General features: G+C 41.1%; 2 protein-coding genes across 3 annotated transcripts in view; one reads left to right on the top strand and one right to left on the bottom strand.

Annotated features, from left to right (window-relative positions):
• LOC124630988 (phosphatidylinositol 4,5-bisphosphate 3-kinase catalytic subunit delta isoform) overlaps positions 1 to 18,066 on the bottom strand; it is a 29,268-nt gene that overhangs the window by 7,775 nt on the left and 3,427 nt on the right. For both annotated transcript variants that reach the window (XM_047165053.1, XM_047165052.1), the window contains 15 exons: positions 17,540 to 17,769; positions 12,566 to 12,818; positions 12,031 to 12,209; positions 11,315 to 11,530; positions 10,605 to 10,807; positions 7,855 to 8,046; positions 7,180 to 7,386; positions 5,209 to 5,352; positions 4,570 to 4,694; positions 3,483 to 3,627; positions 2,913 to 3,101; positions 2,306 to 2,448; positions 1,848 to 2,002; positions 1,177 to 1,356; positions 238 to 357 (listed from right to left, as the gene is read on the bottom strand). In XM_047165053.1, the coding sequence (XP_047021009.1) occupies positions 238 to 357; positions 1,177 to 1,356; positions 1,848 to 2,002; positions 2,306 to 2,448; positions 2,913 to 3,101; positions 3,483 to 3,627; positions 4,570 to 4,694; positions 5,209 to 5,352; positions 7,180 to 7,386; positions 7,855 to 8,046; positions 10,605 to 10,807; positions 11,315 to 11,530; positions 12,031 to 12,209; positions 12,566 to 12,818; positions 17,540 to 17,769 (2,681 nt within the window). The remainder of the gene's footprint in view (positions 1 to 237; positions 358 to 1,176; positions 1,357 to 1,847; positions 2,003 to 2,305; positions 2,449 to 2,912; positions 3,102 to 3,482; positions 3,628 to 4,569; positions 4,695 to 5,208; positions 5,353 to 7,179; positions 7,387 to 7,854; positions 8,047 to 10,604; positions 10,808 to 11,314; positions 11,531 to 12,030; positions 12,210 to 12,565; positions 12,819 to 17,539; positions 17,770 to 18,066) is intronic.
• On the top strand, positions 13,162 to 15,129 carry LOC124630989 (leucine-rich repeat-containing protein 23-like). Its single transcript, XM_047165054.1, has 4 exons — positions 13,162 to 13,331; positions 13,603 to 14,200; positions 14,409 to 14,593; positions 14,994 to 15,129. Exons 1-4 carry the CDS (start codon positions 13,162 to 13,164, stop codon positions 15,103 to 15,105), a joined length of 1,065 nt encoding a protein of 354 aa, XP_047021010.1. The 3' UTR covers positions 15,106 to 15,129.

Here is an 18,066-nt window from a genome sequence, read left to right as displayed (position 1 = left end):
AGACTCACTCATCTAATCTAATCAAATGAGAATAATTTAGGAGCATTGAAATACTTATGTTAAAGCTTGTATCAAAATGTTTTTGAAGGAATAATTAACACAGTACACGAAGAATAAATTATTACTTAAAGATTGTGATTTTATTTGATTGCATATAAGAGTGAGATACATTTAAAGGACCATTTAAACATTATTTAGGCTGTAATTATGGAAGGAGGAAAATAACAATATACTAACCAAAGTTTCACGTAGATATTGCAGATCCTTCTCTGAGCTGAGCTCGGGCAGGCCCGTCGAGATCATCATTGAGAACAGAGACAGAATCAGGTGGCCGTGCTTGCGGAGGATTTTGAACGCCTGGGGACATAGATGAGTTTTAGACCAAGAATTTCGATACTCAGTAAGTAATAGTAGTAAGTATAAGTAATATACGTCTTACTGACTGCCGGAAGGTAAATACCTGATAGTTTAAAATTACACAAAAAATAAGACATCTAAGGCCTATTTTAAGATAAACGACATAAGAAATACAGCTGATTAGCATAAATTAAGAAACACGAATAGCCTTAATTAATTAATTCTGCTCCTAAAACGACGGATTCCCAAAGCGAGGTCAGATAAAAATAGGTTAAAGAAAATTGGATGTAGTTATGCAGAAACGTTCCAACCCACAAGTCACCCGAAATCGAGTTATTGTGATTGAACAGCCTAGAATTTAGCATATGGTTATCTAAACTCAATATAATTCAACAATAAAACCTCTAGTACCTTTACTAGTTAGAATAAAAAAGAATACAACTGAAACGCGTAAATGCTTATATCTCAAATTAAACTTGAATTTGAGATATAAGCATTTACGCGTACAGTGGGTTGGAACGTTTCTGCATAACTACGTTCAATTACGCTTAGTAAAAACAGTTGTCGTTTAAGCGACCTATTACGTAAACGACTATTGGTAAAATTGCCCTTAAATAAAAACAACACTATAAATACATGGTACAGTCAACTTCAGGTCAGTGGTAAAAGTTTTATAGGAAAATCGTACTTATTACTATTGAGTTAAGGTGCATGACAGTTACCACTGATGTGCGGTCTACCGTACCAAAAAAACAGTCTTTTTATTCCAACCTACAAAGCACGAAAAGTCAAAAAGATCACGCATTTTACTATACCCACCGTTTCACAATGCTCCCTGAATATCTTGAAGTCTATAGGCAAGTTGTCTCCGGACCCCTTCTGTCCCTTATTGATGACGTGTATGAAGTCATGCGTCAAGACGAACGGTGCCCGCTCGCGCTTGAACCCGTACCACTGCTTGAAGTGCCCTAGGAAGTGACCGAAGTCTATGTGGAATAGCTGTGGGAGAAAGACGAGAATTTTAATGGTGTGTAGAGATTAAGATTACATAAAATATTTTTTGGACAAATCTGTCAAATAAGAAAAAACTGTTTTTGGAAAAAATATGTTGTGCTTTGCACAAAATACACTGCAACATCCATGGATATCTAAAGCCCTTCAATAAAGTGGTGCCTGCATGCCTCAAAATACAGTCTAGTTTATTTAAAAGACCGTGACGGGCTGAATGTTAATGATAGATCTCATGTTGAAGTCTTTGTTTAACGCTTGATGATGGTGTCCCGGCCGATAGCCAATAACGACGGCTGTTATCTCTGAGATAAGCCAGCTGTGCAGGACATGTTATAGTGCAGACGGAGGTGCACTCCCTATTCCTTCACTCACTTAGCTGAATGGGACGGAAATCCGACACAAACACAGAGACATCAGACGCAGCTCATCGTGAACTCCTTGCTGAACATGTACAAGGTACAGCTGGTAGTGTAACTGACCTGGCCGCTAGTCTTGACCATGATGTTGTCGGGATGTCTGTCGGCGATGCCGAGCACGTACGTCGCGACGCAGTAGCCGGCGCAGCTCATCGTGAACTCCTCCACCGCTTTGTTGAAAGCTGCCTCGTTGTTCTCCGTGTTGCGACGGAGCCATTCTGTTATACAAATAGTAAAATGATAGTTTAATAAATTACCTTTTTATTAATTGCATTTTTTAAGACAATTTCCCAGATAAAGCTAACAACTTGTGTAATGATTATGAAATAATTGAATCTAGGGAATCTTTATTACACGTATACAGAACTTTTCAAGGTTGATCTAAAACAAACACATCAACTTTCTTAATCAAAAATTTCTTAATCAAAGTGATTTGCACCGATTTCAGTTCAAAACATTTTGTGACCAAATTAAAAGGTATTTTTCTTAGAAAGGCAATAATTAAGAAGTACAATACTCACGTAATAGAGTAGACTTATAAATAGTGGAGGCGGCGTTGAACAGCGCGCTCTGCTTCTGTATGTAGGCGACGGTGGCCGCGTCCTCCACCACCTCGATCATACCCACCGCGTACTCCATCGAAATGCAGTTGTACGGGTTCATTCTGGTGAGAAAAACATATTTTTTTTGGTTAGAAAAATCTCATTCATAAAAGCTTGCTAAGCCCTATTTGAAATAAAAACATTCACTTTGACTTATGTACCTAGGTTTGTGTATAGTACAGCAAATGGATAAATAGACATGTAATTCGTAAGGGCCTGCAAAGACTTGTTTGAGATAAAAATATTTGACTGACTTATGTACCTAGGTTTGTGTATAGCAGTTCTATAACTTTTTACTTTTATAGAAGGTCCATTAGCTTAGTAATAAATAATAAACAATGTGTCTTAAGACTTGCAAAATAGACCCGCTACATAGACAAAAATATTGTATATTCGAGGAATAACAATTTCGAATAAATTCATGTCAAATAGGTACATGTAAGGAAATTCATTGTACATTAACATAAGGACGTAGGTTTAAAATGGTAATTAATTTTATTCCTATAAAAAGAAGTAAAGGACTCACCTAAAATCATATCCGTGGTTCTTCCACAACCTATCCATAATCCTCAACATCTGCAGCGTAAACATATCCTGTCTGAGATCATCTCCAATCTTCAATATAATGCTAATATCTGACCCTGTGGGGTCCGCGTTCTCGAACCGAAGCTTTAGCGGCCTCATCTTACTGTCCATCACTCGGCAATCATCGGGCCTAACATATAAATAAAAACATCAAAATCAAGAAAAACAAATATTTAAAACTACATTTCAAAGATAGAATATAATAATTGTTGGATATAAATCTTCTCTGCCGTTCAAGTCCGACAGTTAAAAGAAAAAAATCTTGATACTTGAGTTAGTAAATTTAAGGTTGAAAATTGTCTGAAACCAAGTTTCAGCAGGACTTGAGCGGTTAACAATCAATTCAATACATTGTTCAACCAATACATCAATTAAACAATACAAAAAAGGCATCAAAAAGTATCAAAAATGACAGTTCAAAGTCCTGTTTTGTATTCCAATATGTTTTTAACAGTGTAAAGGTTTCTTCACAGCGTCACCAGCGGGCTAGCCGTTTAGTTATTGCACTTACTTGATGCGCTTGCACACAAAGCTAGGGTTAAGCGGCGAGACAAAATCACAGAGTGTTTCGACGCAGTGCTGCTCTTGTAAGTGGTGAATGAGGGCCGCTCGAGCTTGCTTTATCTCTTTCTTCTTCCGCACGCACTGACTCGCCCCTAACACAGCCAAAATATTGCTCAGACAACTGTATTGTGTTCGTGGAATTTTATGATAATGTTATGTACACATTAATGAAACTTTGATCCAATTTTAAAGCAACTCTATATCTTTTGACTCGTATATTCCAAACAGAAAAGTTAGTTATGTAAATAGCCAAATTGAGAAATTATACAAATTCAATCAAATTATTACAGGACCGGTTTTTCCATAACTGTTTGTGGTCTCATTAGATTAACAATTAAAAAGGCAGTTTTTATCACATTTAGAATTACGAAAGAGCAATTTTTAGTAAGTGTTTTTGTCAATTTTTGTTAGAAAATACAACTTGACCAATTCGTTTCAAGAATATGACGGTTTTAAACAATACTATAAATTTTGAAAAACAACCTTTTCCAGCATTACAGACCATTTTTTTGGGGCATGTTAGCCCCTTTTTAAAGTACAGTATAATGTTATAAATCATTATATTTTCACATATAACATTATTAGGTACTTACATCACAAAAGTCTGTGCGATCAATAACATGATTACGAGTTATTACAATAGTCCGATCAGTCAAGTAGCCTTAGCGCACCCAATTTTAATTAACAAAAAAGTCCCTCAATTATTTTATCTAAGCACAAATATGTGACTAAATAAACAATACAGCATAAATCTTCCAAATCGAATACAAAAACAGTGTTACAAAAAATATAGATTTTTTTTTGTACACATTGTCAAAAGTCTGTTATATTTTTTTGTAATTACACCATACATGTAAAAAAGAAACATTGAAGAAATAAGCTGCAAATCAACACTTCCCCACTGACCAAAACATAATTACAAATGTGCCTGATATTGGTAGCCAAATTTTTTTTTACTGTTTATTTAAAAATGTGAATATTATGATACTAAACAAATGAATGGAAATAAACTACATAGAACAAAATAAACTTACACTTAAGCTTATCCAGGCATGTGATCTGCCGCGTGAGACTGTTGATGTGGTCCTGACAGCCGCGGCAGTACGCCTCCAGCATCAGCCCGAACCGAACCGCTACTGACGGCACGTGCATCTCCGATCTGGTGATGAACATGTGTGTTAACTTTTTGACTATATACACTTACGTCTTTTGATGAAAATTTTACAATGTGTTGACGATATTTTGCAGATTAAAGCCCAAGTTCTCCGACAACAAAAACATCAGTTTACTTTTGAGGAAACTGTTCAATTGTCAAGGTAAAAAACAAAAAATAAAAAGAAAAATGGAAACGATGAAGTCAATGAAAATGTTTTGGGCTTTAATGTGGATAATATCGACTTAAGTAACGGGTACACTTTAATTTGATTTCTGAAGTGCGGTGTAGTAAAATGTATGAGATTTTTGTGGATAAAAACTCCTTTTAAAAACATTATTGTGTCTGTTATTCAATTTATACTTAGCAAATAATTACTCCCAATGATTACTGGATAAACCTTCGTAAGATCAATGGCAAGGAGTAATTAGGCTACTTTTTATCTAGGTTCGCTAAGTCCCTTTGGACGCGAATTAAAATTAATGACAGAATAAAATAAATATCTGTAACATAACATTACCTTAGATGCCAAAACAGGTAGTGTCCTATAGTCATGTTCTTGAAGGCCCTCTTCAGCAGGAAGACGGAGAGGTCGCACATCAGATACGACTCGTGTTTCAACGCTTGCACCAGTTGTAGCAGGTATAGGAGTAGATCGTTGTCGCTGTGCAAATAAAAATAAATATTTTTATATTATTTTCTTACAGGGCTAGTGTAAAATACTTTTACAGGTGTCGTGAGTTCTAATTTAATTTAAATCATCTCTGATCGATCTGTTGGCGGTTTAACTACATACGTAGTTCAAGTAAGATGTTTGGCAGAGCGGCGGATCTAATGTTATAATTATAATAGGCATGACGTTAAATAAAGTCAACGCTTATTTTGAAGGCTTTTATGTGATTTCACATAAAGGCCAATCTGTAACGATAAAAATATTAATTTTATTTTTACGATCACTGAGTGAAGCTAAACCTGTTTTTTGCTGATCTGAAAAACGGAATTAGAATACCACGCAGAGGTCATCATGCTTATTCGCGTATTATTGCAGTTTTGAGTGTGTTACAAATGAAATCAAGCCGACCGACCTGATCCTCGCCAGACAGTTAACAGCAAAGGAGCGGACAGCACAGTCGGGTCTCCACCCTGAGCAGCGGCCAGTCCGCCAGCAGGCGCCGCACGCTAGCCTCGCCTCACTCCACGTAGGAGACCAGCTTTGGGAGGAGCTCCGGAGGAAACATGTCTCATGACAAGCCCAACTAACCTGATCCTAGCCAGACAGTTGACTGCAAAGGATCGGACAGCACAGTCAGCATAGGCATAGTCCAGCAGCTCTAGTGCAGATTCCACCCTGAGCAGCGGCCAGTCCGCCAGCAGGCGCCGCACGCTAGCCTCGCCTCACTCCACGTAGGAGACCAGCTTTGGGAGGAGCTCCGGAGGAAACATGTCTCATGACAAGCCCAACTAACCTGATCCTAGCCAGACAGTTGACTGCAAAGGATCGGACAGCACAGTCAGCATAGGCATAGTCCAGCAGCTCTAGTGCAGATTCCACCCTGAGCAGCGGCCAGTCCGCCAGCAGGCGCCGCACGCTAGCCTCGCCTCACTCCACGTAGGAGACCAGCTTTGGGAGGAGCTCCGGAGGAAACATGTCTCATGACAAGCCCAACTAACCTGATCCTAGCCAGACAGTTGACTGCAAAGGATCGGACAGCACAGTCAGCATAGGCATAGTCCAGCAGCTCTAGTGCAGATTCCACCCTGAGCAGCGGCCAGTCCGCCAGCAGGCGCCGCACGCTAGCCTCGCCTCACTCCACGTAGGAGACCAGCTTTGGGAGGAGCTCCGGAGGAAACATGTCTCATGACAAGCCCAACTAACCTGATCCTAGCCAGACAGTTGACTGCAAAGGATCGGACAGCACAGTCAGCATAGGCATAGTCCAGCAGCTCTAGTGCAGATTCCACCCTGAGCAGCGGCCAGTCCGCCAGCAGGCGCCGCACGCTAGCCTCGCCTCACTCCACGTAGGAGACCAGCTTTGGGAGGAGCTCCGGAGGAAACATGTCTCATGACAAGCCCAACTAACCTGATCCTAGCCAGACAGTTGACTGCAAAGGATCGGACAGCACAGTCAGCATAGGCATAGTCCAGCAGCTCTAGTGCAGATTCCACCCTGAGCAGCGGCCAGTCCGCCAGCAGGCGCCGCACGCTAGCCTCGCCTCACTCCACGTAGGAGACCAGCTTTGGGAGGAGCTCCGGAGGAAACATGTCTCATGACAAGCCCAACTAACCTGATCCTAGCCAGACAGTTGACTGCAAAGGATCGGACAGCACAGTCAGCATAGGCATAGTCCAGCAGCTCTAGTGCAGATTCCACCCTGAGCAGCGGCCAGTCCGCCAGCAGGCGCCGCACGCTAGCCTCGCCTCACTCCACGTAGGAGACCAGCTTTGGGAGGAGCTCCGGAGGAAACATGTCTCATGACAAGCCCAACTAACCTGATCCTAGCCAGACAGTTGACTGCAAAGGATCGGACAGCACAGTCAGCATAGGCATAGTCCAGCAGCTCTAGTGCAGATTCCACCCTGAGCAGCGGCCAGTCCGCCAGCAGGCGCCGCACGCTGGCCGCCTCGCCGCGCTCGCCCCACTCCACGCAGGAGACCAGCTTTGGAAGCAGCTCTGGTGCTTCTAGGCGGAACCGCTCTCTGGAAGAGGTGAGTAGTTATTAGAGTACAGCAAGTATAACGAAAAAAACGATTAACGATTAACAGTAGTATTAAGACACACGACTGTGATCGCCAGCGACTGTTAGACTGATATCTACAATTTTTATTTGTTATTGTTTTGTTCCCTAAAATTGCTCCAAAATAATTGAGCCAATTTGAAAAATTATTTCACTGTTGGGAAGCTCGACTGACCCCAAGTAAAATAGGCTATATTTTGACCAGGTATGAGATGAACTTCCACCGGAATGCAGGAGAAACCGATAGCATAAGCTAGTAGGTATCTTATGATTTTACAGTGTTCATATACTTTTATTCAGATTTAACCACTTAAGGTTAAGGCTTTGAAAGATAAAAACTTAACATAATCGAAGTAATTTTTAACAGTCGTATCCAATAAATCGGAAGGAAACACACTCACACATCTACTTAACACAAAATTACACTCACCTCGAAGCCCAAATATCTTTCTTGTCCTGTTCGTGCATCTCATACATGGGGTCCTTCTCGGCCGTCGCTCGCAACCTGTCGTATTCGCGGCTCAGTCGCTCCAACACGTCAGGAGCTAGGGTCTCTATTGCCTCTGAGTAATCTTTCACTGTCTCCTCTTTTGGAAATAACACGGGGTATTGGCAGTCGTAACTGTAAAGAAGAATAATAATTTATTTAGCCTTTGAGTACTTAATTGAATGGGAGTTTAGGTTTGGCAATAAGAGTTTAGTTGAATAAATATGGATAACAAACTTGATATGCTTTTATTTTCAAATAAAGTTTATATGTTAAATATCTATTTCTGTAAAAATACCTAAATTGTTACCTTTAGTTTAAGCTAAGTGCTTAAACTAGTGTGTACTCAATATAATACGAAATTAAGAAGGCTTGAAAGTTTCTCATTAATCATGACCAGAGACCATTAATGTTCGCGACTGTACAGCAGGTACACTTATTTAGATAATCTACAAGGGGCATAATTACTATATAGAGATGTAAAGTGACCGTCACGTTATATGTGACCGATTAATCTGACCGAGCACATTGGACATTTATCCAATTTAACCGGTCACTTATTGTCATTTATTGTCAGCAACGTCCGAATCGTTTTTTTTGTTTAAAAATAGAATTTATTAGAAATAAACGTTTTTTCTTTCTTTATTTTATAAAACTACGGAAGTTTTAGAATCATCGAAGGTAACCAAATGTCATTCATCGATCTTTAAGATAAGATTTCGCCCGGCGGGAGATGTCGTGCGGTGTTCCGCAGGGGTCGGTTCTGGGCCACTCTTGTGGAACATCGGCTACGACTAGGTGCTGCGCGCCGACCTCCCTAGCGGGGTCAGCGTGGTCTGCTACGCTGACGACACGTTGGTTCTGGCACAAGGGAGGTCGCACCAGGAGGCGGCCGAAATAATGACGCGCGGGGTTGCGACGATCATCGAGAGGATCTAGCTGCTGGGCCTGGAGGTGACCTTGCACAAATCCGAGGCCATGTGCTTTCATGGGCTTCGGAACGCGCCACCTTCAGGCTCCCAAGTCACGGTGGGGGGGAGGTTCCCATCGGCGTCGAGAGGGCGATGAAGTACCTAGGACTCGTCCTCGACAGCCGGTGGAACTTCGTTGAGCATTTCCGACGTTTGGGCCCCAAACTGGAGAAGGCAGGTGCTGCCTTCAAACGGCTCCTGCCCAATCTGGGAGGCCCAAACGCCCCCTGCCGTAAACTCTACGCGGGGGTCATGCGGTCCATGGCCCTTTACGGGGCCCCGGTATGGGCACGTTCGGTACGGCCGCGTGCTGTACACTACCTGAACGTGCCCCAAAAGGTGATAGCCATTAGGCTAATCCGGGAGTACCGTACGATCTCCCGCGAAGCAGCTGGCCTACTTGCTGGACTGCCACCGTGGGATCTGGAGGCGAGAGTCTTCTTGCGCCTGTACGACTGGCGCGAGGAGACAGTGCGCCGGGGGAAACTCCGCTGCCGCGGCAAGTTGTCGCGCAGCGGGCGGAGCTCCGGCGCGATCTCATGGTGGCCTGGAGGGAGCGACTGTCGCAACCCAGTGCAGGGCACGCCACCATCGTGGCGGTAAGTCCCCTCTTTGAGGAGTGGCTCGGGAGGAGTCATGGCTCCCTCACGTACCGCATGACGCAGGTCCTCACCGGACACGGTTGTTTCGGGAGGTACCTGTACCGAATCGGTCGTGAGGAGGCGCCCGGGTGTCACCACTGTGCGGACAGCCCCGACGACACGGTGGACCACACAGTCCAGGTGTGCCCCGCATGGGAAGGGCACCGCTGGGTCCTCGTCGAGGCTTTAGGCGGCGGCGACCTCTCGCGTCCGGCCCTGATCCAGGCCATGGTCCGGGGCGAGAGGGAATGGGATGCCGTCGCCTCCTTCTGCGAAGCAATCATGCTCGAGAAGGAGGAGGCGGAACGCCAGAGAGTTCGCACCTCTCATCCCAACCGCCGTGTTGGACCAGGTAGACACCACGGGCGCCGGGGGTCGCGAGATGACTCCCGGCCACCGTAGGTGTGGGTCTGTGGGCGGTGAGTTCCGGTGGCTCATCGTCCCTCTGTCTACTTAGACGACAGACCCGTGTCGACACGCGCTCCTCAAAGAGATGTCAGCAACCCCAGAGGGGCCCAGTTGGGCCAAGGCCTGCCGGGGCTGCGGGTTGTTCGAAAGAGTTGGTCGGCTCTGGTACATAAAAGGCCTACGACGGAACACGACGGTTTTTAGTCAGTAAGAGTCTGACACTCCCTCACCGCTGCTAACCCACAGCGGGAGGGGTCATCTGATGATTTTTAACGTCGATAAAAAAAAAAGATTTCGCCGACACTCTATGATTAAAAATAAATACGTACTTGAGAGTCTATCTTTTTAAAAGGTTATCTATGCACTATGTTGGTTTAGAAAGGCAATTATAGGTATTATTTCACATTCATAATGTTTTTAATTTGCTTGAGACGAAAATAATAATTGTACCAAGTAAAAAATACTTATTTAATATATCTGACCAGTCTGACAATAAATGTCCAATGTGACCGGTCATTTAATATTAATTGACGGTCACTTATCGTATGTGACCGTCAGTTTACAACACTAATAATTACACACCAAGACGTTGAGACATCACGTCATATACAAGCGTATATTATCTCACCATTTTTATAATTTCGAATTACTTTAATATCAAAACCTCACTTACTTGGAGAACTTAACCTGCAGCGAGGCACAGGAGTCGGTATTAGGGTTGGAGACCACCGTGCCCAAGGGATGCAGCACTAGATCATCCCCTTGCGTGTCGTCAGCTACGTGCGTCCACATGGACAGCGTCACGCCGTCCGTACGCAGCTGGTCTTTGTAGTCGAATATCATTGTGTTCGACCACGTCAGTCTGTTTACACCCTCCTGTTAAAATTATAAGAATAATAAGTAAAGCTTTCATAGATAAAACCGCTTTAACATTTATCTATACATTAAATAATAATATACAATCGGAAAGCACACAAGTATATAAATCGACTTGCAAAAAATTGGGACATAGATAATGTCTTTGAATGTCTTAACTTAAAGGAACTTTGAAACTTTAAAGGACATTCCCTTTTAAGTTTCTGTCACTACGCATTTCTTGGGTTCAAATACATCCAATTAGATTTATTTACTATTTTTTCCTCTAAAGTACTAATATACAAAATATTACCAACATAACTGAATAAGTACCTATAAGTATGCAAAGTTGAGAAAGTCGAAAAAATCCCTCAAAACACTCTTGACAACGGAATCCCATTATTTCTGTATTATTACAGTATTGCCATCGGTGCCGAATATCAAAGTCAGGATCTTACAAGACTTTTTGGCCCATTCAAACACACTGCCTAACTAACAAGACAAACAAAAAGTTTCTAAAGCACCAACCTTATTTGAGTCTTTTCCTCTCCTCTTACTCTTACTCTTCGTGATCTCGTAGACGCCGAAGCAGACCCTCGCCATTCTCGGCAGGTTGTACACCTTGATGGGGAAGGTCAGCTCTTGGTCCCATACAGCCACTCCGTCCGTCATGATGGCCGCCCGAGTCTTCTGTGTCTCGCATAGGGGCTTGCCGCCGTGGAATATACCGGCTTGGCATATTACCTGAAAAAAAATATGATATTAATAAATACTACCACTTTTCGCGAGGTTTCAGACGCGTCCTGAAAGTACTATTTATTCAAATTTCTCAATAAGCTTTAATCCAGATAAGCCTACGAGCAACTGATTGACAATAATACAGAGACTTAAGTTTATTGACCAAAGAATAAACCTTACTTAATCCTAGACAGGATCAAATATATTATCTTGTACTTACAAATCAGCTTATACAACCATCAATAGTTTATACAATATTCGGGTTTCGGAAGGCAAATCAAATTGGGGAATCATTTGAACATCTTTGGCAGCCGATACAGGTATGTGGAAGTCAGAAAATCTCAGGTTGTCCAAGTAACTGGGTTGAGGAGTTCAGATAGGAAGTCGCTCCATGTAAAACATCAGTGTTTTCTCTCAGCTGCATCCTTTTAGACTAGAAACCGGCCCCAACACAGCGAAGAAAAGATAAAGGAAAGAAGTAGATGACACAAATTCATAAAACTTACCGCAGCACCATTGCCCGGGTCGACGTTCAACTTGCTAACACTCTGCACGACACACGAGTAATACTTGTCTATATTCCACGCGGATTCGTTCTTCTTGCGTCGCATCGTGTTCGAGTGTTCCGATGTCAGACGCCGCCGCTCCGGTAGGCAGTATGGATAGTATGGTAGGTCACGGTTCACTGTGGGTATTGTGAATAAAAGTGAATTATTGGTAAATTATTGTCAAAGACTGGATAAAGCGAAGTTCACAAGAATGATTATGAAAACTGACCATGCTCCAATGTAGGTACCACATAGGCTACATATAGAAGGATAAGAAATGCTTTGAAAAGAAAATATCACAGTTTAGATATTCTCGAGTTTTTGTTTCAACATTTAATTCTCTACAAAGAGAATTTGTTGAATACGTTATTCGTTATAACCAAAATCTTAATACCGAACACAAAACACCACAATACAATGAACTTGATTGAAAATATTCCGAAACTTATACATAATAAAGTCGATAATGAAACAACACAGATCACCAACTCACGCGTCAACGGCAGTTTATCCATGCTGACTGTCATGACTTGGGGCACTCCATCCGTCGCCAACATCTCCTGGATGTACAGGAACTGTATGAGGGGGTAGTCTCCGAAGAGATACTCCTCGCGGCCGCACACCTTGAGCACGTAGTTGTGAGGGTGTTCCCCGCGCATGTTCAAGGAATTGGCTAGCTTGCGTAAGATTGCTTCTATGTGCTGCTGTGGTGTTCGCGTTGCGGGGACACTTGATGAGAATTGTACCTGTGAATAAAGGTTATGGATGTTACATATTTCATTCAGTTATGTTTGAATATTAATCTGTTGACATAAGTTTTCGTATTTTTAGTTAAATGGCTAAGTCTGCTCAATTGAATTAACCGTTAGTGGTAAAAAGTAGAACTTTCACTCCTAAAAACCCGCGTTGTTATGTTACTGTAATAAGGCCGATACCCTAAAGTTTGTAACTACGTAGCAAAATAAAACCTCATTCCAACACCCGACCTCCAAAAACGAAACAAAATTAAAAATCGAACACGTCAAATTAAGTAACTGTCATTAGAACATCGGTCAATTTTCCTCGGAACTTTGAGACACCGTCGAAAAAATGTTGAAATCGCATTTTAATATAGCTCACACTGAAACCGAAGTGGTCGAAGAGGAGCAGGAACAAGAGGTTGATGTTGTTGAGGAGACTGAGATCCCTGAGCGGTCGCTCAACAAGTCAGAGATTAGCGTCAGGCTCAGCTTGCTCGGCAAGACTGCTGAGGGGGATGGGTAAGGAAGAGGGCACTTTAACGTCATCTTCCAGTTGAAAACCTTGAGGCTACTACCAGTATTCGCAATCTCAAGGCTAGCAGTATTCTCAATATTAGGAAGTAATGACGCACATAATTCTAACATAATATAGCAGTACATAACAGAAGGCAAATTGTGTAAATCGCGAAACCTTAACAACCTTGAACAACCTAGTTTTGTTTAAGTTTTGATATAAAAGCTTAACTGTACCACACATATCTACATACACCTAACTTAATTTTGTTAACAGGTACACGTACTTAAAATGCAAAATAACAGGACTAAAGATGACACGTATAGACGCAATAAAGGGCTATCGTCATCTCATGTTCTTAGACGTGTCCAACAATTACCTGGACATAAACGCCTTACAAATCATCACGGAACTGCCTTACTTGATCCTTATACAAGCCGACGGCAACAGGCTGACTTCAGCCGGCTTGAAGCAAATGAAGTACCTACAATGCATCATATGTAACAACAATCAAATCACTTCAGTAAACGACGTGTTCCAAGAGCAACTGTCCACCTTAGAACTGGCTGATAACAAAATAACAAGTGTAGACTTCGCCACAAAAATGCCGACATTACGAGTTCTAGATTTCCGATTCAACCAAATTAAGGACATTTCGAATTTCAACTTTCCGAATTTAGATAGCTTGTACTTGGCGGGAAATAAGATAACGACCCTGGCTGGGTTGGAGACGTGTGTCAATTTGAGAATACTTCACGTGCGCAATAACCCTATAAAGCTACTGAATGGCTTCGATGAGGCGCATACGAAGCTCCAGTACATCAATTTAAGGAATTGCAAAGTCGGAACGTTAAGACAAATTAAAAAGCTGAGGGTAAGGAAACTTTTCCAATAACAGCATTCCCTGTTTGGGTAACATAAATTATTCTTATTAAAACTTTCACCCTTCCTGGGGGAGCGAAAAGGACATTATTGCCATTAGGATTTTAAGTCAGTAGTCAAAAAAGGGGCCAAGTGGGGGGGACATGAGCTAAGCCATAAACTTGGAACTCCTAACTAATAATTTATCATAATGCACACAGGTACTGACAGCCCTCGAGACGCTTACCCTGAAGGGGTGTCCATATTTTGGAGGGACCGGGGGAGAGGATGATGACGATAAAGATGCGAAAGATGAAGAGGACGATCCTCAGTTGAGGGTCGAGGTGCTAGCCGTACTGCCTCGACTTAAGAGGCTCAACAAAGATATGATTACACCTGAAGAAAGGTAGGCTTGAATTATTATGTCAGACTTTGAAATTGCCCTCACAATTTTAATCAAACATTGACTACTTCGAATTATCTACCACAATTTGATTTTGAAAATAGTTTGAGCTGTGCTGTCAAAACGCAACCGCAAAGAGCCCCAACAGTGGTACCCTTACTTTATCGAAATGTTTAACCTCTTGTTTCAATGATAGGGGAAAACATGTGAATTTCAAATCAACAAACCACAGATCCTACAAAACTGTATTCCTAAATACTCCCAATATATCTTAATGTTTTTATCCGATTTCAAAAAAAATGAGGAAGTTCTCAATTCGACCCCGTTTTTTTGTCCTTTTCAGTGTTTTGTGAAATCGGTTTATATTCTTTTGTAAAAATGTTTTTATTTTTTTATATTTCAGACAAGAGTGCAAAGAGCTGATAGCAACGTGGGCTGAAGAAGGTGAAAAAGAAGAAGAGGAGGAGATAGAGGACGAACAAATGATGGAGGAAGCATCAGCCGTGGAGGATTAACTAATGCATTAAAAAACCGGCCAAGTGCGAGTCGGACTCGTGCACGAAGGGTTCCGTAAATTACAGTTAAATCAACCTATCTCAAAAACTATAAGAGATACTTTGATCAAACCAAAAATCGTTGAAAGAGTTAATTAGCATGCATCACCTCTATTTTTTTTAGAATTTTATACCCCGTAGTTATAAAAATAGAGGGGGGGGGACATACTTTTTACGACTTTGAGAGCTGATATCTCAAAAACCGTTCACTTTAAGAAAAATGTTTTTTAGAAAACTTTATATCATTTTAAAAGACCTTTCCATTGATACCCCACACGGGTATGTACATCGAAAAAAAAAATTTCATCCCTCAGTTACATGTATGGGGGGCCCCACCCCCATAGTCTTAGTTAACTTTATCTTGTTAGATGTTACAGAGCCAATGAATGGTATCTTTTTAGCTATTATTTTCTCTTTTATTGTTATTTAATAAGTCTTAAATACATTTGAACACACTACCCAAAAGTTCATGGGTAGTGTCAGCAATACAAAGCGCTATTTTTATTTTAATACCAACAACTTATTTTTAGTTAATCATTTCCGCAAGTATTTAAGCGCAAAAGTATTGCTGTAATTTAGAAAAGAAAATAACTGGTTATTTGTTGAAATAAATTAGCTTTACAAATTGCATCGTGAATTGGTATCATAAAGGAAGATTTGTTTCAATAAAACTGTCAAATGGGAGAATGCTCATTAGATTTACGAATGTAGTTTTGTGTGGTTGAGATATAAATGTGAAAAAATTGAGGATTTTCATTGTCATTGCCAATAACGAGACGCGAGGCGCCGACAGTTAACGTGTCTAGACAAAACGTGGTATTTGTATACTGCTTGTGTTGCGTGGACATGTTCGCACTCTCGTTACAGAGCTTCGGATGTATATTGAAGAGTTCGTTTGTTTGTTGGTTTGTTTGCTTGAACGCGCTGATCTCGAGAACAGTAGTTCTGATGATCCAGTAAGACTGATTTGAAATTCTTTCAGTGTTAGAAACCCTATTTATGTAGGAGGCTCCCATATAGCAAAGGTGTTTTTCTTATAGATAGAACCGTTCATGCACAAGTGCGACTCGCACTTGGCCGTTTCTCAGATAAACAAGAAAACTCATTAGATTTTTTATTTTAGTAGTGCCTGTGTAGAACTAGATTATAACAGAATCTATTTATTTCATGGTAACCGATGTATTTTTTACATGTTGATAATTCAGACCTTCAATTTACATGTGTGGCGATGTTTTTGTGTTTCAAAAAAACTTAAAACGTATTCTATTTTTGTTTTAACCTAAATAAACTATTTTGAAATGACGTAACGGTCGTGATTTCACGCCAAAACTACTGAACCGATTTAAATGAAATTTGGTTCACAGTCTAGGACCTGAGAAAGGACATATATATGTAATTTTTTATATCGGTGCGGGATGTATTTCCCCGGTAAACAGGCGGCACCGCACTAAACAGCCAGTAAAATTATTATCATATATGGTAATTATTAGGATAACTTCTTTCTTTTTGACGTGACATGTTACACTGCATATTATATAAATTATTGTACAGATTAGGTATTGCCGGGGCCTTTTTATTGCAATGGAATGGTTGGAAACCGTGCACTCTATTTGGATTGATAGACGGCTACCTTTAGGCCCGCATGTGGGCCTGACCTCCGTGCAGGCGCAAGCACTTGTGACGAATAAATTGCCTAGTGCTACTCAGATACAACACTGCTAAATCAAAGACCGTATACGTTATCATTTTTACAGGTACCTTTTATTTTCCTGAAATAGGTACATAACTATGATAATATTAAAAATTAAACCTGAGCGCAACAATTTAGCATGTAGTTTCAGCAGCACATTTTTCTATATATTTTTGTACGACATTTGCGACTAGCAAAAAAGAGAGGGTCTCTCTCTCTCTCTCTAAATAAAAAGTAAGTAGTTCTCTAAGTAAGAAGGTAAGTAAGTCAAGCAAACATTACACAGGTTGCAGTACCATAAACAAGAAGCAGTTTAGCTCTCGAATTGCAAACTCCTTCGTAACTTCGAATTTCATAAACACGTAGAAAATGTACATTCATTGATTCACACTACTGTATCAACATTTCTTTGAACTTTGGACCTTGTTATAGCATAGCTTCTTCATTTAAAATTTATCTGGTATAAGCGTGGTATATTTTTCAGAGATACACTCTTCCTATGTAACAGTTGACCACGTAAAGACATCAGGAAAGACGCAAGATTGCCAAACAGTTTAGTTACTCTTACCTATTAACGCTAAGCCATGCCCTATATCAATGAACACAGCATAGTAAGAACTATTAATAAAAACACTCCATTCACAATGATAACCATTGCAGGTATTATTAATGAATGAAACGTAAACAAATGAACAGTCCATTTACCTCAGAGTTTGCAAACTTGGTGACGAGCAAGAAGCAGTGTTGATTGAGGTTCGTATTCAAAGTGGTCGGCGTCTCTGGATGATCAGCCAGTCTCGGAGGGCACTGGTACCGGAGTCTTTCAAGCCTGGTACTCTGTGCTCGCTTGAAGAGGCTCTCTTCGGCTAGGTATCGCATGCGCATCCGAAAGTCATTGACTTCCGAACTTCGGATGTCGTCGAATTCATTGAGGCCTGTTGAAGAAAAAGATAATAAATAAATTATAAAGAATTTGTGGGGAAGACGAACCCTGGAACACGGCAGGATTCAAATTGGAACGTGGGTGGGTTTTTCTTCAGCTCGCAACGAAAGCCAAAAAATAATGTGACGATGAGAAATGTTACCAGAAAATTACTGGCGAAAAGATCTATAGTTAATTTTTTTATGCAAGGTAACTAAATACTTAATGAATCAATTTTCTACGATTAGCTAGCTTTAAATAACTACACCTGCATATGATGTTGTGGTCTAAATTCTCAGACTTTTTAATA

The sequence above is a fragment of the Helicoverpa zea genome, chromosome 6 (assembly GCF_022581195.2).
Source record: "Helicoverpa zea isolate HzStark_Cry1AcR chromosome 6, ilHelZeax1.1, whole genome shotgun sequence".
Lineage (NCBI taxonomy): Eukaryota > Metazoa > Arthropoda > Insecta > Lepidoptera > Noctuidae > Helicoverpa > Helicoverpa zea.
The sequence above is the reverse complement of the archived record's forward strand: the minus strand, read 5'-3'. Positions and strand labels throughout refer to the sequence as shown.

Coding starts and splice junctions, on each gene's coding strand:
- LOC124630989 (XM_047165054.1), top strand. CDS start 13,162: ATGTTGAAATCGCATTTTAATATAGCTCACACTGAAACCGAAGTGGTC. Junction 14,201..14,408: donor GACAAATTAAAAAGCTGAGG/GTAAGGAAACTT, acceptor TAATGCACACAG/GTACTGACAGCCCTCGAGAC. Junction 14,594..14,993: donor ATGATTACACCTGAAGAAAG/GTAGGCTTGAAT, acceptor TTTATATTTCAG/ACAAGAGTGCAAAGAGCTGA.